The 22,179-nt window shown below is 37.8% G+C and overlaps 1 protein-coding gene across 4 annotated transcripts in view; it reads right to left on the bottom strand.

The window, feature by feature from the left end:
• Positions 1–17,621: 17,621 nt before the first annotated feature.
• The window catches only part of MTRR (5-methyltetrahydrofolate-homocysteine methyltransferase reductase), a 32,746-nt gene continuing 28,188 nt past the window's right edge, over positions 17,622–22,179 (bottom strand). For all 4 annotated transcript variants that reach the window (XM_033178776.1, XM_033178775.1, XM_033178774.1 and 1 more), the window contains 3 exons: positions 21,814–21,906; positions 21,523–21,705; positions 17,622–18,841 (listed from right to left, as the gene is read on the bottom strand). In XM_033178776.1, the coding sequence (XP_033034667.1) occupies positions 18,697–18,841; positions 21,523–21,705; positions 21,814–21,906 (421 nt within the window). In that variant the 3' untranslated portion in view covers positions 17,622–18,696. The remainder of the gene's footprint in view (positions 18,842–21,522; positions 21,706–21,813; positions 21,907–22,179) is intronic.

Here is a 22,179-nt window from a genome sequence, read left to right as displayed (position 1 = left end):
TGTATCATGGGGCCTATCTTTCCCATGCTATTCTCATTATAATGAATTAGTCTCGTGAGATCTGATGGGTTTATCAGGTGTTTCCACTTTTGCTTCATCCTCATGTTATCTTGCTGCTGCCATGTAAGAGATGCCTTTCACCTCCCACCATGATTCTTAGGCCTCCCCAGCCATGTGGAACTATAAGTCCAATTAAACTTCTTTTTCTTCCCAGTCTCAGGTATGTCTTCATCAGCATCATGAAAATGAACTAATACAGTAATACAACAATTATAAATATCTATGCACCCAACACTGGAGCTCCCAAGTATATAAAGTAAATGTTAATAAACTGAAAGGAGAAAATAGACTTTAATACCATGATAGTAGGGGCTTCAACGCTCCTCCCACAGTAAGGAAAAAATCATCTAGGCAGAAAATGAACAAAGAAACATTGGAGTTGAACTATACACCAACTAGGTCTAACTAAAATTTACAGAAGATTTCATCCAACTACTGCAGAAAACACATTCTTATCAGCATATAGAGGTCCAGAATAGACCCCAAAAGTCCAGAATAGCCACAAAAAAAGTATCAACAAATTCAAAAACATATAAATCATATCGTTTATTTTCAGACCACAATAGGATAAAACTAAAAATTAATAGCAAAAGAAACTTTGGAAAACACACACACACACGGAAATTAAGCAATACAGTTCTGAATGACCAATGGGTCTATGAAGAAATTAAGAAAGATATTCAAAAAAATTTTTGAAACGAATGAAAATGGAAATGAAACAACCAAAAACCATAGTATACAGCAAAAGCAGTACTAACAGGGAAATTTATAACAATAAACACCTATGTCAAAAAAGTAGAATTACTTCAGGGTAAACAACCTAAAGATGAATCTAAAGGAACTAGGAAAGCAAGGACAAATCAAATCAAAAATTAGGAGCAAAAAATAAATAAATTTATGGGCAAAAATAAATAAAATGGAGATTAAAAAGCAATACAGAAAATCAACAAAATAAAGAGCTGGTTTTTTGAATAGAATAAACAAAACTGACAAACCTTTAGCTAAAACAGAAAAAAGAGAGAGAGAGAAGATCCAAATACATTAAATCAGAAACCAAAAAGGAGACCTAGCAACTGAGGCCACAGAAATACAAATGATCTTTGGAGACTATTATGAACAACTATATGACAACAAATTGGGAAACCTAAAATAAATGAATAAATGCCTGAACAACTAAAACCTACCAGGATTAAACTATGAAGAAACAGAACAACTCAACAAACCAATGCGTAATGAAATCAAAGCCATCAGAAATATGTCCCCATTAAAGAAAAGCCCAGGACCTGAAGTTTTATCTGCTGAATTCTACCAAACATTTGAAGAACTAATATAAATTCTACTCAAAGTCTTCAAAAATATTGAAGAGGAGGAAATACTTCTAAACACATTCTATGAGGTGAGCAATATTCTCATAGATCAAAATCAGACAGAAACACAACAAAAAAGAAAAATACAGGCCAGTATCACTGGTGAACATTATGATATGGTTTGGCTATGTGTCCCTACCCAACTCTCATCTCAAATTGTAATCCCCACATGTCAAGGGAGGGACATGGTATGAAGTGCTTGGATGATGGGGGCAGATGTTCCCAATGCTCTTCTCCTGATAGTGTGTGAGTTCTCACGAGATACGATGGTTTAAACTGACACTTCTCTGTTCTCACTCTCTCCAGTTGCCATGTAAGATGTGCCTCACTTCCTTTTTGCCTTCCACCGTAACTGCCAGTTTCTTGAGGCCTCCCCTGCCATGCAGAACTGTGAACCAATTAAATGTATTTTCTCTATAAATTATCATGTCTCAGGTAGTTATGTATAGCAGTGTGAAAATGGACTAATACAGAATTTGGTACCAGAGTTGGGGCACTGCTGTAAAGACACCTGAAAATGTAGAAGCTACTTTGGAACTGGGTAACAGGCAGAGGTTGGAAGAGTTTGAAGGGCTCAGAAGAAGACAGGAAAATGTGGTGAAACTTCCCAGAGTCTTGATGAATGGTTTTGACAGAAATGCTGATAGTGATATGGACAGTGAAGGGTAGTAGAGTATAAAAGTTTGGAAAATTGGCAAGTTGACCATGTGTTAGAAAAGAAAACACTGTTTTCTAGGGAGAAACTCAAACTGGCCATAGAAATTTGCATACGTAAAGAGAGGCTAAATGTTAATAGAAAAGACAATGGAGAATATGTCTCCAGGGCACTTCAGAGATCTTCACAGCAGCCCCTCCCATCACAGACCCAGAGGCCTAGGAGGGAAAGATGATTTTGTGGGCCAGGCCCAGGGCCCCACTGTTCTGTGCAGCCTTGGGGCATGGTTTCCTGTATTCCAGCCATTCCAGCTCCAGTTATGGCTAAAAGGGACCAAGGTACAGCTTGGGCCATAGCTTCAGAGGGTGCAAATACTGAGCCTTGGTGGCTTCCCCATGGTGTTGGGCCTGTGGGTGTGCAGAAGACTAGAGTTCAGCTTTGGGAGCCTCCACCTAGATTTCAGAGGATGTGTGGCAATGCCCGGATGTCCAGGCAGAAGTCTACTAGAGGAACAGAACCCTCATGGAGAATTTCCACTATGGCAATGCAGAGGGGAAATATGGGATTGAAGCCCCCACACGGAGTCTCCTACTGAGGCACTGCCTAGTGGAGCTGTGAGGAAACTGCCACCATCCTCCAGACACCAGAATGGTAGATTCACCAACAGCTTGCACGGTGAGCTTGGGAAAGCTGCAGGTACTCGACGCCAGCCCGTGAGAGCAGCCGCGAGGGCTATCCCCTGCAGAGCCACAGAGGCAGACCTGCCCAAGGCCTTGAGAGCCCACCTTTTGTATCAGCATGCCCTAGATGTGAGACATGGAGTTAAAAGAGGTCATTTCAGAGTTTTAAGATTTAGTGACTTGCCCTGCTGTGTTTCAGACTCGCATGGGAACTGTAGCCCCTTTGTTTTGGCCAATTTCTCACATTTGAAAAATGAACATTTACCAATGCCTGTAACCCCCACTGTATCTTGGAAGTAACTAACTTGTTTTGTATTTTACAGGCTCATAGGCAAAAGGAACTTGCTTGTCTCAGATGAGACTTTGGACTTGGACTTTTGAGTTAATGCTGGAATGAGTTAAGACTTTAGGGGACTATTGAGAAGGTATGACTGGTTTCAGAATGTGAAAAGGACATGGTATTTGGGAGTGGCCAGGGGCAGAATTATATGGTTTAGCTCTGTGGCCCCACCAAAATCTCATCTCAAATTGTAATCCCCACGTCAAGGGAGGGACCCAGTAGGAGGTGACTGGATCATGGGGGTGGATTTTCCCCATGCTGTTCTCACAAGACCTAATGATCCAGTGAGTGAGTTCTCACAAGATCTAATGGTTTAAAAGTGTGGTACTTCCTCCCTAACTCTCTCTTTCCTGCTGCCATGTAATACGTGCCTTGTTTCCCTTCACTTTCTGCTATGATTTTAAGTTTCCTGAGACCTCCCCAGCCATGCAAAACTGTGAGTCAATTAAACTTTTTTTCTTTATGAATTACCCAGTATCAGGTAGTTCTTTATAGCAGTGTGAAAACAGACTAACACAACATAGATAAAAAGTCTTCAAAATACTAGTAAACCAAATTCACCAACACGGTAAAAAAGATCACTCACTACGATCACGTGGGATTCAACCCAGGGATGCAAGGATGGCTCAACATACGTTAATTAATAAATGTGATGCATCACATTAACAGAAGCAAGAACAAAAACCATATCATCATTTCCATAGATAATAAAAAGTATTCAATACAATTCAACATCCCTTTATGATAAAAATTCTCAACAAAGTGGGTATAGGAGAAACATACCTCAAAATAATAAAGGCCATACGTGACACATCCACAGCAAACATCATACTGAATGGGGAAAAACTGAAACTTTCTCTAAGACAAGACAAGTATGCTCACTTTAACCACATCTATTTGACATAATACTGGAAGTCCTGACCATAGAAATTAGGCAAGAGAAATAAATAACAGGCTTACAAATGGAAAAGAAAGAAGTCAGATTAGTCTTGTTTGCAGAGGACGTAATCTTATACTTAGAAAAACTTAAATTCAACCAAAAACTGTTAGAACTAATAAACAAATTCAGTGTAAAGTTGCAGGATACAATATCAGCATACAAATATTAGTATCATTTATACATGCCATAAGAAAGCAATATAAATCAAGAAAGCAATTCTATTTACAATAGCAATAAAGAATATAAAATATTTAGAAATCAATTTAAAGATGTGAAAGATTTATACAAGGAAAACTACATAACACTGATGAAAGTAATTGAGGAAGAGACAAACAGTTAAAAGGATATTAGATAGCCCATGCTCATGGATTGGAAGAATTTATGCATTTATAGTCATCTCAGTTTTTACGAAGGCAACAAGAACATACACTGAAGAAAGGACAGTCTTCTCAATCAGTGGTGCTGAAAATACTAGATACCCATATGCAGAAGAATAAAACCCTATCTCTCACCACATACAAAAATCAAATCAAAATGGATTAAAGACTTGAATCTAAGACCAGAAACTACGAAACTACTAGAAAAAATCTTTGGGGAAACGCCCCAAGACATGGGTCTAGGCAAAGATTTTTGTGTAAGACCTTGAAAACATAGGCAACCAAAACAAAAGTAGACAAAGGAAATTACATCAAGGTAAAAAGCTTCTGTACAGGAAAGGCAACAATTAACAGAGTGAGAAGACAACTGTAGAATGAGATAAAATATCTGCAAACCATTCAACTGACATGGGACTAATAACCAGAATATATAAACAACTCAAACAATTCAACAATGACAACAAAATTAATTTAAAAATGGACCAAAAAAATCTAATAGACATTTCTCAAAAGAAGACTTACAAGTGGCCATGTGAAAAAAAATGCTCAACATCACTAATCATCAGAGAAACCAATTAATACCACAATGAGACACCATCTCATTCCAGTTAAAATGGCTTTTATCAAAAAGATGAAATAATGGATGCTGATGAGAATGTGGAGAAAGAGGAACCTCCTACATGGTTGGTGGAAATGTAAATTAGTACAGCCATGATGGAAATCTGTATGTAGGTCCTCATAAAAAGTAAAAATAGAATGACCATGTAATCCAGCAATCTCACTGCTGGGTAATCCCAAAGAAAGGAAATTAATATATCAAATAGATATCTGCCCTCCCATGTTTATTGCAGCACTATTCACAATAGCCAAAATACAGAATTAACCTAAGTGTCCATCGATGGATGAATGAATAAAGAAAATATAGTATATATACATAATGGAATATTATTCAGCCATAAACAGTGAAATCTTGTCATTCTCAGCAACAGAAAGACAAATATTGCATAGTCTCATTCATATGTGGGAGCTACAAAAAAGTGGATCTCATGAAGATATAGAGTAGATTGGTGATTACTACAGTCTGGGAAGGGTAGAGGGAAGGGGAGAATGAAGAAAGGTTGATTAATGGGGACAAATATACCATTTGTTAGAATAAATAAAACCTAGTGATTGATAGATCAGTAGGGTTAGCATAGTTATAATAATCTATTAAATATTTCAAAATAGTCAGAAGGGAATAATTTGAATGTTTCTAGCATAAAGAAAAGAACAATATTTAAGGTGATGGATATTCCAGTTACAGTGATTTTATCTTTACAAATTATATGAAGGTATTAAGTTAGCAGATATAGCCCCCAAAATTTATATTTATTTGGATAAATTTAAAAAATTTTAAAGATAAAAAGCCATAAATTATTTTTAATTGCACTAATGTGTTTTTTGGGAAAACAAGGGAAACTTACACCTACATACTGGTCTTACACCTTAGTGAATTATATTACAGTGTCTGCTTTTGATCTGTAACTTCTGCATATTTATAAAACTTAATTTCTGTGTATTCAAATTCTATGGATGTATAAGAGAATTTATCAGTTTTCTTCACTCAAATTGAATTGAAAAACTTACTTCTTAAATTTTTATTTTGAAAAGTTTTTTTTCACGTGGAGTCATAGATGTATGAAGACTTGAAAAAACTCTTAAGTATGAGGATGAGTTTTTCAGAGATTCATAAAAATCACATTTTACAATAAGCTCCAGAAATTGAAATACTGTTCATGTTTTTCTTTCTTCAGGGTGGATTATAATAGTTTTCAAACATCTCTGCAATAGAAGAAATTCCCCTAAGATATTTTCACCAGAAAATTCATCATAAGTTTGTATTATACCAGGTGAAAGCTTCTAAAATTTTTCTTCTCTGCTAAAAGAATATGGGAAAATGGGCTAATATTAACGAACTTGAGAATGGTTCATCCACTGCTTTAGAACTATCTAGTTCCTAGTGGAAATAATCAAAATATTCAACACATCCTGCAATTCCTTCTGCTACTGCAAGGCCAGGCGTTGCTGTTCTTTCCCCTAATATTCTTCTCAGGAATTGAATTTGATTCTTCTTTTTTCTGTTTAAATGTCATTGACTTTTTTGTTGTTGTTGCATAGTTAATAATTTTCTACACAATTTTTGTGTGCTGCTCTTCCAGGAACAATTTAAAATCTTGAGTTTCACTACATCATTTTTAGAGCTGATTTTGGCTGTTTGCAAATATTTTTATATCTGACTTACTTGATTGACAATTTCATACCAGAAAAGAAGATAACTCAAAAAATACTGCAGCAGAGGAGGAAAACTGAGAAGAAACTCTTGTGTCCACATTAACTTTCAGAATTCACTGCCCTTGAAGTTGAGACACTTTCCAACATTTGTCTGTAGTGCACGCAAAGCTTCATCGTCAGCATATCATAACATCAGGGATGGTCTTTTCACAGTTATAACCATATTCTGAAGCATTTTTCATCTATGAGGTGAGACTGAAAGAAATAAACGTTTTCCAAATGTTTAAACAAAAGTCATCATGAGGCAATACTCAAGTGGTCACATACACAGTAACAGAACTAAAGTAACTCCATTTGTATTTCTTTGTGTTGTTTATAATTTCTATGCTATCATTTTAATTTTGAATCTACTGGCTTAAACGCACAGGGACTGGAGACATGGACTGCACCAAAGCAAATTCTAACAATTCTGAACTCTTAAAAATGTCTCTCAAAAACAAATCCATGAACTCTCATTCTTTGTTCATGGGAATGTAAAATGAGACAGCTACTTTAGAATTTGACAGTTTCTTAAAAATTAAAAGAAAAACTTAGCATATGACCCAAAAATCCCACTCTGATGTATTTATCCAAGTAAATTAAAAATGTACGTCCATGCAGAAATCTGTACGCAAATGTTTACAGCAGCTTAATCATAATTGTCATAAACTGGAGGCAACCAAGGTTTCCCTCAATAAACGAATGGATAAACCACTGTACATCCATACAACAGAATAGTAATGAGCAATAAAAAGGAACCAGATATCAACTCACACAACATGGGTTAACCTTAAATATATTTCACTAAGCGAAATAAGCCTGACCCAAAAGGCCCAATGTTGTATAATTCCAGTTATATCACACAGTCTGGAAAAGGCAAAACTATAGGCATGGAAAACAGCTAAGTGGTTGTCAGGGGTTCTCTGATATAAAGAATTATGACTTACTGGAGAAACGGTTGATTCTTAACACTGGGACAGGTAAAAAAACAAGGGCAATCTGGAGCATTTTCGACTATCAAAAAAAAAAAGTGCTGAAAAAATGAAACAAATTATACATATCTCAAAACATCATGTATAAACAACATTCATATATATGCGAAACTTAAAAAAAAACAAAACTAGTTCTGCAACTGCAAAGCCTTCAAGATTGTGGCCCAGCCAAGGATGTCAGATCTCACTGTCATCAGCGCTTCCTTGTCTCCCTTTCCATTCCCCTTAGCAAAATGGCTTGGCCCTCCTCCCCAGCAAAAAGGGAAAGCATGGCAAAGGAACACAACAGTCACCCTGAGAAACATCACATATGATCATCTGAGCAATAAAGTAAGTAATACAGTATTATATTATAACCCAAAGTATTAAATAAATGTGAGTTCATACTTTCAGAAATACATGTTAAAATAAATAAATAAATTGGGAGAAGGAACAGCTTTTCCTTGCAGAAGAATTACAAATTATACATGTAGATCGTAACCCCTCCAGGAGCTGGAGCTTAATTTCTCTTCCTTTGAATGTGGGCTGAACTTAGTGACTCATTTCCAAACAATGTCATATGAAAAGGGAAACAGAGTAGTAACCTCATAGTAGAGAAACTGGCAGATACCACCTTAACCAAGATATCAGGGTTGAGATCCCTAGTGATTAATCATATTATACCATATACTCCATGATATGAAACGCTGAGAAAAGAAAAAAAAAAAAAAACTGCTAGTGTGCTCTTCTCAAAACCCAGAAACCCAATGTAATCATGCGTAAACTTCAGACAAACCCAAATAGAGGAACCTCCTACAAAATACCTGATCAGGGCTCTTCAAGGTCATGAAAAACAACAAAAGATGAGAAACTATCACAGACTGGAGAACACTAAGGAGGTGAAAGAATGAAAGGCAATGTGATATCCTGGATGAAATTCTGGAACAGAAAAATGTTGGTGGGAAAAGTGAAGTAGGAATAAAGTCTAGGGTTTAACTTTTAAAAATCCCATCAAAATTAGTTCTACAATAATATCATTATTGTGTGGTTTAGTAAATTATTTATTATTTGATAAATCGGCTAAATTATTGTGATTAATCTTATTTAAATCACATTTTCAAACTAGATTTTCAAATTCAATAAACTCATTTTTTAAATTTTGAAAAAGTAACTTAGGAATCAGAAAACAAATTGTGTTTGCAATAATAAAATTAACAAAAGATGTGCAAACCCTGTGTGGATAAGACTGTAAAATCTTATTAGAGGACACTACAAAAGATTTAATGAAATGGAGAGCAATACTGTTTTCATGGATAGCAAGCCACAATATTTCAAAGATTTCCATTCTTCGAGGTCTATTGATTCCAGGCAATTCCAACTTAAAAATCTCATCAGAATGCTTTAATGAACTTGAAAAGTTGACTCTAAAATGTATAAAAAATAATGACAACCCAAGATAATCGACATACTCCATACTACTCAAAGGAATCTACGGAATCAATGCAATCTGAATACTGACGAAATTATTCACAGAAATAGAAAAAAAAATCCTAAAACTTATATAAAACCATAAAAAATGCCAGATAGCCAAAGCAATCCTCAGTAAAAAGAACAAAAGCTCAAAGCATCACATTGCCTGACTTCAAAATACATTACAAAGCTATAGTAACCAAAATAGCATGATACTGGCATAAAAACAGACACAGAGACCAATCAAAAAGAATAGGAAACCCAGAAATAAATTCACACTTTTACAGCCAACTCGTTTCTGACAAAGGCACCCAGAACATACACTGGAGAAAGGACAGTCTCTTTAATAAATAGTGCTGGGAAAACAGGGATATCCATTTGCAGAAGAATGAAATTAGACCCACTCTCACCATATACAAAAATCAAATCAAAATGAATTAAAGACTTGAATCTAAGACCAGAAACTACGAAACTACTAGAAAAAAACACTGGGGAAATGCTCCAGGACACTGATCTGGGCAAAGATTTTTTTGTGAAAGACCTCAAAAGCACAGGCATCTAAAGTGAAAATAGACAAATGGGAGGGATTACATCAAGGTAAAAAGCTTCTACGCAGCAAGGGAAACAATTAGCAGAGTGAAGAGACAACCTGCAGAATGGGAGAAAATACTTACAAACTAGCCCTCCAACAAGGTATTAATAACCAGAAGATACAAGGAACTCAAAGAACTCAGCAACACAAAAAATAAATAATCCAATTTAAAATGAGCAAATGATTTGAATAGATTTCTTAAAAGAAGACATACAAATGACCAATGGGTATATGAAAAATGTTCAACTATCATTAATCATCAGGGAAATGCAAATCAAAACCATAGTAAGATATCATTTCACCCCAATTAAAATGGGTTTTATCAAAAAGAAAATAAGAGCTGCTGCTGAGGACATGGAGATCTCCTACACTGTTAGGGGAAATAAATTAGTACAGCCACTATGAAAATTGCGTAAAAGTTGAAAACTGTGTCAAGTTTCCTACAAGAAACATCTGCCCTCCCATGTTTATTGCAGTGCTATTCACAATAGCCAAAATACAGAATCAACCTAAGTGTCTATCAGGGGATGATTGGATAAGGAAAATGTGGTACATATATATCAGACATAAAAAAGAATGATATTCTGTCACTTGCAGCAACATGGATGGGACTGGAAGACATTACGTTAAGTGAAAAAAGCCAGGCACCGAAAGACAAATACCGCATAGCATGTACTCTCTCATATGTGGTAGCTAAAAAAGTTGATCTCCAGGAAGTAGAGAGTAGAATGGTGTTTATAAGAATAGCCAAGACACTCCTTCAGAAGAAAAATAAGGCTCTGTAAGTTTATGGTGTCATTTTACTATTGAGTCATAACTAACATTTGTTACGTGTATTTAACAATGTGTATTTACACATACGCATTTTGTGAATAAAATACTATGATAAGGCCAGGTGCCATGGCTCATGTCTGTAATCCCAGCACTTTGGGAGGCCATGGCAGGTGAATCACCTGAGGTCAGGAGGTCGAGATCAACCTGGCCAACATGGTGAAACCCTGTGCCTACTAAAAATACAAAAACAGGCCGGGCGTGGTGGCAGACGCCTGTAATCCAGCTACTTGGGAGGCTGAGGCAGGAGAATCGCTTGAACTGGGGAGGTGGAGGTTCGAGTGAACTGAGATCATGCCCCTGCTCTCCAGCCTGGACAATAGAGCAAGACTCCCTCTCAAAAAAATTTTAAAAAAAAAGTATGACACTTTTTTAAAATAAAAGGTAATGGACTTGGGATTCCAACAGATCTGGATTTGAAAGTGTGGCTACGACATTTACTACCCCGACCTTGGAAAAGACAGTTAAACCTTCTAAGCCCCAACTGCCTCATCTGCAAACTAAGAATAATGACATATCTCATGGAATTTCAGTTATGACTCTATCAGACCTGCAAAAGTTTTCTGACATTGTGTTTAACACAGGGTAGTTAACCCCTTTGATAAGGAATGAGCGTGGTGGAAGTGGGCAGACCCAATGAACTCCTTGGTTCTGAACTGAGCTTGTTATTTGACTATCATACCACTCCTTAGAATAGTGAGTTACATGCACTAGAACACTCAACATAATAAATAAAAGCTGGAAGAGAAACTGATCAAACAATAAAATACATCAATCTACTTCATTGAAATCCAGTTTCACATTCTCTCTCACACTAAAATAATACTTTTATAAATAAAAACTGTCCTAACCTAAAAAAAAAACAAAACACATCACAACCTCTAGTCACAAAAATTTAAGGGATGCCAAAATCAGTATTTGGATTTCCATCAAATGTAAGCCTACCACATTTAAAAAGCAAAATGTTAGCATTAAATAAAACATACATGAAAGCCTAGAATTGATTTAATGTCAGTATAAGTAATGCTAAATTAAATTTATTTACTAAATTTATTTACTCTCCATCGCTGTACAGAAAGTTAATTACCCATGATTTAAAGGATATTTTTTCTCTTTATTCTGTAAATGTGTATTATGACGTTGATTGATTTTTAAATGTTAAATCAACCTTGCATACCAAGAAAAATCTCACTTAACGTGCAATATCTTTTTATATATTACTTGATTGAATTTGCTAATATCTAGATTAGAATTTTTGCATTTCTGTTTATAAGAAATAGTAAATGACCCATATTTTTATTTTCTTGTAATGTCTAAGTTTTTTTTAATGACAAGTAAAAATCGTTTATATTTATGGTATACAACATAATGCTTTGATATATGTATAGATTGTGGTACCTCATCTGTAAGTTTTGATATCATGGTTATGCTAGCCTCATTAAAATTAGTTTGGGATTTAAAATATATATATATATATATATTTAATAGAAGGGTTTAACAAGGCAAGTTCTCTTTCTTTCCTAAATATTTGGAGACCACCAGTGAAGCCATCTGTCCTAGGGCTTTCTTTGGAAGGTTTTAAATTCAAGATCTAATTTTTAAATAGGCATGAAAATTAAAAGTATTGGTTTTCTGTTTTGCCTGTCAGTTTTGCTAAGGTGAATTTTTCAGAGAATTTGTCCAATTCATCTAGATTTTCAAATAATTGATATAAGAAAGTTCATTATATTTTCTCCTGATTTTCAGTAAGTCTGCAGGATGTGTCATAATGTTCCTTATTTCATTCCAGATATTGGAAATAGGCCCTTTTGTTCTGGCTTATTTTTTGCTAGGAGTATATCAATTGTATTAATCTTAATCAACTTTTATTTTGCTGGTTTTCTCTATTGTACTTTGCGCTTTTTTGTATTTTATTGGATTCTTCTCTCATCTTTTTCTACTTCTCTATCCGTGGTGCTTAATTTGCTGGTCCTTCTCTAACTTCTCAAGATGGGACCTTCGATCACTGACTTGTAAGCATTTTTAAATTGTATAATATAAGCATGTAGCCCCATAAGTCTCCCTTAAAGCACTGCGTTAGCTGCATAATTCAATTTTGGTATGTCCTTTTATTCTTCATCAAAATAATTTCTAACTTCCCTCGTGACTTTTCTTTGACTCGCGGAAAATTGTTTTGTGTGTTGCTTCTTTTCCAAATATTTGAGGATTATTTTAGTTCCATTTAGTTACGGACTTCTGGTTTAATTCTCAGAAACCACGCACGGTAGAGTTGTTATCTATCTTTTTGAAAGTTGGTCTGACTGGTTGCGGTGGCTCACGCGTGTAATCCCAGCACTTTGGGAGGCTGAGGCGGGCGGATCACAAGGTCAGGAGATCGAGACCATCCTGGCTAAGATGGTGAAATCCCATCTCTACTGAAAATACAAAAAATTAGCCAGGTGTGGTGGCGGGCACCTGTAGTCCCAGCTACTCGGGAGGCTGAGGCAGGAGAATGGCGTGAACCCGGGAGGTGGAGCTTGCAATGAACCGAGATCACGCCACTGCACTCCAGCCTGGGGGACAGAGCGAGACTCCATCTCAAAAAAAAAAAAAAAAAAGAGAGAAAGTTGGTCTATTCTGGTGATTACTCAGTATAAACTAGATGATAATTTCCATTCTGAACTTGTTGAGTTTAGAGTTGTCATTTAGGTCCAACTGGCTAATTACATTGTTAAAAACCTTCTTTTGAAGGTTTCCAGAGTATTTTATCTGCTTGTTCTTCCTGCTACTAAGAGTGGTATGTTAAATTTCCCAGTTTTAATTTGGGTTTGCTTTTTTGTCCTTTTAGTACTGACAACTTCTGCTTTATACATTTTGAAACTTTGTTATTAATGGCATACATAGAATTTGCATGTCTTCAACTGGCTTACAGTGACTGTGAAAATATCTCTAGTACTATTTCTTTTTTTTTTTTTTTTTTTTTTTTTTGAGGCGGAGTCTCGCTCTGTCGCCCGACTGGAGTGCAGTGGCCAGATCTCAGCTCACTGCAAGCTCCGCCTCCTGGGTTTCCGCCATTCTCCTGCCTCAGCCTCCCGAGTAGCTGGGACTACAGGCACCCGCCACCTCGCCCGGCTAGTTTTTTTTTTTTTTGTATTTTTAGTAGAGACGGGGTTTCACCGTATTAGCCAGGATGGTCTCGATCTCCTGACCTCGTGATCCGCCCGTCTCGGCCTCCCAAAGTGCTGGGATTACAGGCTTGAGCCACCGCGCCCGGCCTAGTACTATTTCTTTCTGTGAGTCTCCTTTCTGTGATAACTACACCTACTTTCTTGTTTGCGTGGCATATGCTTTTCCAAATTTGCAAACTTTCTGTGTCTTAAAATGTGTCTCTTCTCAACATATTGGTAGGTTTGCTTAATAAACTTTCACTTGAGTTGTTTAGTACAATTACATTTAACATAATTACTGAATGCTTTTAGCAATATGTACTTGACTTGTATAGGGTGCTCCCTGTAAATAAACCTGAGAGGTACAGATTGATGGGATATGGCTGTCCAGAAAATGTTGTATTAGCTGCCTAATTTTTGGCATATAATGCAGACAATATTTGGCATACAATATAGACATCTCATGATCTAAATAGCTCCTTTTTAAAATAAGTGATACCGCATAAGCAATGCAGGAGTCACACGGTAAATCTTAGTTAGGAAGGACCTAATGCAGTAAGGAAGAACTTAGGGAATGGGATAGGCAGTCCTCTAAAATTTCCTGTACCTTTGATATTAGTCAAGCTTGAGAATGGCTAACATTTCTGACTCATAAGTCTGGTTTAATAATCTGATCTTTTGTATTATCTCAATTCTTTAAGTGGTTGCCTGCTTCAACCACAACCACCACAATAATCCCTTTAGAAGGTAGGCTAGCCATGTTACTCCTCTTGTTACAGGTAGTTAAGACAGGCATGAGCAGTGCAGAAGAGGGCTCTCCCACACACTAGGAATGCTGGGTAATGGTTCAGCAAGTATCACAATGCCTCTCTAAAAGTGATAAATTGTGTTTCCTGATGATCTGCACCTGTTGCACTAAAGTGTTAATTGCAGACACCAGGGAGAAGCAACTTCCTGGGCATGTGCATTAAGAGACAAAATTACAGCGAATGACCTTCAGGGGCACTCCACAGGAAAAGGGAAGAAAGCCTCAGATGGGCATGTGGACAGCTTCCTAAACACACTGCGGGTGCTCGCCTCCCAAGAGTAAGGGGGGCACTGCATGTGCGGGCAGCCCACCCTAAAGGAAGAATCATGGGGAAAGTGCCAGCCTATAAAGTCCTAGCATCACTGTTAAACAGGGCACTTGACCTTGGTACCAGGTTGGGTCTCTTCCAAGCATACCCTCCTTTCCTTTCTTCCCTGCTCTAAACCCTTTTAAATAAACTTCCACTCCTGCTCCGAAACTTGCCTTGGTCTTTTTCTGCCTTATGTCCCTCAGTTGAATTCTTTCTTCAGAGGAGGCAAGAACTGAGGTTGCTGCAGACCCATACAGATTCGCTGCTGGTAACTCAAATACCTTCCACCCTTAACACTCTGACCAAATGGATTTGTATTCATTTAGAGTAAAAACCTAAATGCTATGATGATCTGAAACCATTATCAGACCTCCCCATGTGTCTTCTGTAGTCATCACTTATTAGTTTCCCCCTTTGTCACTCTGCTCAATACCCAATGCCCTCCTTGCTGTTCCAACTTGCCTGGCAGTTCTGTCACGGGTGTTTTAACTAGAGAGACGCCATCTTGAATAGGGCCAGGGCAAAATGAGGCTGAGGCCTGCTGGGCTGCATTCCCAGGAGGTTAGGCATTCCTAATCACAGGATGGGAGGTCAGTGGGATTGGTATCACAAGATACGGGCTGTAAAGACCCTGCCGATAAAACAGGATGCTGTAACTAAGCCAGCCAAAACCTGCCAAAATCAAGATGGCAACAAGTGACCTCTGGTAGTCCTTACTGCTCACCATACGCTAATTATAATGGATTAGCAGCACGATGACAGTTTACAAATGCCCTGGCAACATCCAGAAGTTACCCTATAAGGTCTAAAAGTGGGAAGAACCCTTAGTTCTGGGGAAATCCCCACTTCTTCTTGGGAAAACTCATGAATAATCCACCCTAGCATATTATCAAGAAATAACTGCAAAAATAGCCAACCAGCAGCCTCGGGGCTGCTCTATGGAGTTCCCTTCTTTTGTTTCTTTACTTCTCTAATAAACTTATTTTCACTTTATGGACTCGCCCCAAATTCTTTCTTGTGAGAGATTCAAGAACTCTCTCTTGGGGTCTGGATTAAGACACATTTCCTGCAACCATTCTATCTCAAGGCCTTCCTTCTGACTTTTCCCTCCACAAGATACTCACGATGGCTAGCTCCTTTGTCTTTTTCAAGTTTTTACCTTCACAGACACCCTATAAAGTCACCCCAACCCTGCAAGACTGCAGGCCACACATCCCGTTTACTCTGACTTGTCATCCTCCATAGCCTTTATCACCTTCTCAGACCCCATGCAACTCACAGATTATTTATGTCTCTCCTCAAAGTGATGTAAAGCTCGCTGAAAACAGGTGTTTTAACTATTTTGGTCACTGGGTACACAGTACTTTGTGAAATAGATGACTGAATCCTCCCACTGGGTATTGCTTCACCTGAATTCCATGTGTACATTTAATAATTTAAGCTATGAATCATCTGCACGTGTTTAAAATGTGTCCTTGTGGCCTTGGTGGGTTTTTCGTAGTTCTTTTTATTACGTCGGTCAGTGAACAAGGCTTGATGGGATTTGGTGACTTTTCCTTCATGGCTTAGTTCATGGTCAATGCTTTAAAATGGTTCAAGAGTATTTGAAATCAACAAGGGTGCCCAGTTTATTGGGTGTGGCATATATTATCATATATGTTTGCTGTGAAATCCAAATGCTTTTTATTTTTTATCGGGTAATGTATGACTCAACAGAACGATTGTTTCAGTTTAAAGTGTAACTCACTTTAGAATAACCCACAAACACTGTAAGTCTGAACCACAGAACGGAACTGTCTAGGTGCAGTGAGCGTTCTAATCAGAAAAGTCACATTGCAGAACTGCCTACCACAAGCTCTTTTGTTAATTTTATCACTGATCTGTACGAAGACTGGCTATTAAAAATAATGAGTGCAATAGTGGCTTGTTAGAATAACAGGTTAGAAAAGGTCCCTCACTGCTAACTTCTCCCTACCCCGACATAAACAAGGTTAAATACTTTATCCAGCAAGGCCCTAGGCTGGTGCCTGAGGCTTACCTCTGAAATAGTATGTCCAGTCACTAGGTTAGAGGATGGTTCATGGTAAGGACAACATTTTGCCCCTGGAGTAGTCCCATCCACGTTGTGACGCACCTTGAGTGAACTCTTCCTGCAAGATGTGGTGGAGTGCCTGAAAAGACAGTCAGAACTTCATTAAGCTTAGAAACTAGGTGAGTACAACTGTTTTGTGCCCGATTACTAATAAATCACAGATAATAATACATTTAAAAAGTGATAATACATATCTGTATGTACAGCAGCATTTATAATGAAATGTATTTTCACTATCACTAGCTGGTAAGGCTGCAGGGAGCAGCTGAACGATACCCACCTAAAACGTAGATAATCTAGCAGTTTCTAGACATAACTTGGATGCTGTGTATAAGCAAATTGGCTTAGGTCAGTTTCCAACACCAAGTTATGATTGACTATTTGTCAGTTTCTTTTTACACATAAAAGTTTTGGGTCATGTAATTATAGACAGTATTGGTAGGTGGACACAAGTTCTTGATTGTTGTATCTTATTAATAAGGAATATTGTTGTCTCTTTTAATGTTTTCACCTTAAGTGTATCTTGGCTGATACAAACAACTTACACAAATAATTATGCATGTTACACAGTACTTGCTTAGTATATGTTCCTATCCCGTATTTTTAGATTGGCTTCTATTATAAAATATATAATAATGAAAAGAAGAGATTAAACAGCCACAAAAATTTACATTTTAAGATTATGCTGTTTCTTTCAGATCTTTATTTCTCAAAAGGATCAAAAGCCTTCAACAGAAATTTTTTAAATGCCAAGCTATCAAATAAAAATACAATATATACTAGAACAGTGGAAAAAGGTTATCATAATCCTTTGTTATTTTGTTTTGTTTGGGCAAATTATAACAGAGAATTAGATACTGGGAATCTAAAAGTACAAGGATACTACTCAAGTCAGTATTTTAGGTACAGGACACAGCTCGAGTGGTATAAAGATGAAGAGTGTGGGAAAACCCAAAAATGTGCCAAGCAGCAGAAATAAAAGGAGTTTGAAAAGAGAAGAAAAAGGCTGTATCTTTTTACTAAACTATGTACGTACTGGTACCTGTAAACTGAATGCAAATGTTCGCAAATTCTGAAATTGTGACTTAAAAAAAAGTAATGGTGATAGATAAATCATATGTCAGAGTGAAATTTCAAAATACATTTCATATTTCCAGCATCATGAAAATAAATCCCTTTGTAGGCAATTATCCTAAAATATTTTTTATCAGAAATATAGCTCTAGTAACAAATAACCATTTGATAGTTACATAAACATGTAACAGATATGCTCTACATGTGTAATTTAAGTACATTAATATGAGCATTCTTTATGGGTATACATCATACAAAAATAAATCATTTTCATATTTGTTTAAATGTTGGCACTGTAAGTTCACACGAATGAGCTACTCAGTCAGTCTCCCTATTTCAGGAAGCCTTTGCGTGGAAGGACAGAGTCTCTGTGAAGTTCTCCGGGAAGTCAAGGAGGCGCTGATGGGGACTGAAGGCTGCCTCAGCTCAGGAGAGCCCACAGGCAACAGGGCAGTTCAGGGAGAGTCACAGGCACAGGAAGGGCGTAGATGGAAGACATGTAAAATCAAATCAGGAAGTTTTGTTATATTGTTAAATGATCCAATCCCTGCTCCATCTCCTCTAAGAAATGCTAAAAGAAAATTTTCTTTTGAAAATTTAAAGTCCCGGCACTAGTAAAACTGACTTCTAGTACTTCCAGTCAAACAAGCTTAATTCTCTTTAATTTCTGGTTTTATGACCAAATATCCTGAAGATAGCGTTTTTCTTCTTTTAAAGTGGCCAGGGTTTTCATTGCTTCTAGTTTCTCAACTCCAATCTCTTTGCTTATTATTTCCACAAGGGCATCATGTACATCCTTGGCCATATTCTTAGCATCTCTAAAAAAGGAAATAATAAGATGATTGTTTACAAGCGGGCATTTTTACTAAATCCTCCTTAATTCACAAGTCTAATTCCCTTTGACTGTACCAGCATAGTTCTTTCCTCCCTCTTCTCGGAACATCTCACACAGATCTCCCAGCCTCACTCGTGCCCAGGCCAGGCCTTCATCTATGGTGACTGTTGTAGGAGGCACAGCTGACCACACGGTTCTACAGATCCCAATCCTCCACAGGCTCCAGGTCCCGACAGGAGGCCAAGAATTTCCTAGGTGTCAGAGAAGCATCTGAGGCCCCACCTGGCTCCAGCCCACCTGCTGGCTCATCCCTCATTCCCCGCCTCCCACTCTCAAAGCACACAGTAGACTCGTACTCCTGAAGGGAACCAGATCTCTTGCACACTTCTAGGTCTTTATGCATATACAATTAGTAACAGACACCTTTATCGAGTACTTAGTATGTGCCAGGTCCTTCTGAAGTGCTTCTACATCTTAACTCTTCAGTTTACAAGACAGGGGAGGTACCCCTCCTAGGCGCTCTTGCAGTGCTCTCTGGAACACTTCCGATGTTAGAAACGTCTGTTTATGTGCAGCTTTCTCACCAGGGAGTAAGCTGTTTGAGGGTAGGAAGTGTAACTCACTTATCCTCTGATACAGTTTGGATGCGTGCTCTCTCCAAATCTTTATGCTAAAATGTGGTTCCCAGTGTTAGAAGTGGGGCTTGGTGGGAGGCGTCTGGGTCATGGGGGCGGATCCCTCATGAATGGCTTGTTGCTATGCTCGCTGTAATGAGTGAGTTCTCCCTCTGCGTTCCTGAGAGATCCGGCTGAGAGTGTGGCACCTCTCCCTACCTCTTGCTTCCTCTCTTGCCATGTGAGGTGCCTGCTCCCCCTTTGCCTTCTGTCAGAGTGGAAGCTTCCTGGGGTCTTCACCAGAAGCAGGTGCTGGCACCGTTTCCTGTACAGCCTAAACCATGAGCCCATTAAATCTTTTTTCTTTAGTCTCAAGTATTCCTCTATAGCAACACAAAACCCGATACATCCTCGTATCTATCGACATCTGAATGTGCCCAAGCACTCAGCCAGTACTCGGGTGTTTGCTGAATGAAGCCAAGTGTCAGACAAGATTCCACTATGTTAGGAACTGAAAATGTCCTGGCCTCTCACGGTGAAATTTCTTGAGAGGTGTCTGTGGTGGGTGTCTCACCTTTCTCAAGAGGCTCTCCCCTCCACTAATCCCAGGAACTTATACCCCACCAGCCTGCTCCGCTGTCTTCCCACTTGACACATCAGCAGCACAGGCTCCCTCCCTGAGACAGCGCCCTCTTGGCTTTGGGACAATTTTGCTTCTTTGGTGGCTGTTCCTTCTGTCTACTTCATTCCCGCTTCCCTGATGGGCCGTCAATGTTCAAGTGACCCAGGGTTTCCTTCTGAGCTCTCTGACCACTGCTATTAATGCTTCCCAGTGCATTTCACCAATGTGAAAAGTAAAGCACCAGTGATTGGGAGGAGTTATTTCTGGAATAATGTTTTAAAAGAGTCTGGACATTTAAGATATTCTCCAAGTTCTCAATTACCAGTTATCTGTGATCTGTACAACTGACTCTGCCTCTACTATTTAGAGGTGCATCTCTAAAACTCTGTATTTGACCACCGATGGCACTGTCCTCGCCAAACAAAATGCAGACTAAATACCTCATTAAAAGCTAAGGAAAATGTAAACCAAAACAATGTCTAGAAGTTTTGCCCTTTATCGACCTAAAGTAATGTTTTCCAATTAGGAGTCAAAATCTATTGAAAGGACATGAAATCAACTTAGTAGCCAAAGCTAGCTTTTAAAGCAAACTAAATAAAATGGAAGAGAAATCGTCAGAATGTGTTATAAAAACTAAACAGAAAACGTTAGGTTTGGTTTCATGAAACTTGTTTCAACTGTATTTATACATATGTTCTGGGTCATGATGCCAGTATTCTGTCTCCTGCATTACAGTTGAAAAAAACAAAAGAACCTGACTCAGAGAATGTGCTGAATCCCAGGAACGTGTTTGGATGAAAAAGTGAATTTCTTACTTCAAAAATTCTTTTTCGCTAGCAGAAATTTTTTGAGTCTCATTAAAATAAGGAAATAAGTGTTAAACAATTTTTCTATGGCAATTTTGGGTTTCTGTAACAGATCTTGCCTCAGAAAGTAGATCAAATGTAGTAACACAGAATGTTTCTGGGTTTTTGTCAACTGTATCACCACGAATTATGCCTAGAAGAAAAAGAATCCTAGTATCCACATTCTCAGGGTCAAAATCATACTTTTTCTTTCTTAGTTATTAATAGTTCACAACAGCACAAATCACCTATTCTTATATACAACAAAATCAATCACGAGATTTCAATTCACATGATTAATTTTATAACATGAGTGTAATTTTCAGAGGCGAAAAACAGGTATGTAAATGGTACCAAGAATGTACAATGCAAGCATTCACTTTCACCACTATTTCCCTGATAGTAACAACTTCTGGGCTAGCAAATATGTCAAAATCATTTCAGAACTGTTATTTCTATTCCTGTACTTAAGAATCAAATGTCTTATCCCTACATATCTAGATTATTGGCTTCTCAGTCCTTTGTTTCTTCTACAGACATCACCGATGGCCCTTTCCTACCCGACTTAGGCATAACGACTCACCCACACACATAAATACGGCCGTTCTCGTGGAGGAGGATTCTCACCACCTCCTGGCCATGAAGCTGGATGTTGTCTTGCACATACTTTGCTGTGGCTTCCTCCTCCCCAACAGGAGCATCTCTTGAGAAGGAAACTTTTAGATGAGTTAAGATCCCATGCTTAAGGAAATGTCTGAGCTCTTTTCTGAAATATAATATATAATGGATCACTAAAAGGCTGTCAAGTTGAAAAAGTCTGAGAATTAGAATTGTACACTCAGTGGTTGAGTACAATACTAGAATTGTACAATACCTGAATAGATAATCCCTATCCTTATGCCTGCAGCCAAAAAACAACCACACTGCTCCAAAATTTCCATCTGGGTGTTGTTCTTGGAGTTTCTCTCTAAGTAGGAAAAAAAAAGTTTAGGTGTGTGATATAAGGAATATGTAAAACCAATCTCTTTCATTAGGAACTACCACCAACAAACTCAGATAGATTTGTAAAATCCACCTCTGCAGTTGAACATTCAGTCATTTAATTAGCATTTTACTCTCCACAGGCTGTCATGGCCACTCCAGCAGACACCACGCTCCGCAAGTGTGTGGAGAAGCGGCTACATACGACGTACACAAAATGAGGACAATTCAAAGTATCACACTGTGAGATCCAGAAAGA

Source organism: Trachypithecus francoisi, unplaced genomic scaffold, assembly GCF_009764315.1.
Source record: "Trachypithecus francoisi isolate TF-2019V2 unplaced genomic scaffold, Tfra_2.0 Lachesis_group2, whole genome shotgun sequence".
Classification (NCBI taxonomy): domain Eukaryota; kingdom Metazoa; phylum Chordata; class Mammalia; order Primates; family Cercopithecidae; genus Trachypithecus; species Trachypithecus francoisi.
This window is presented reverse-complemented; position numbering and strand designations above follow the sequence as displayed.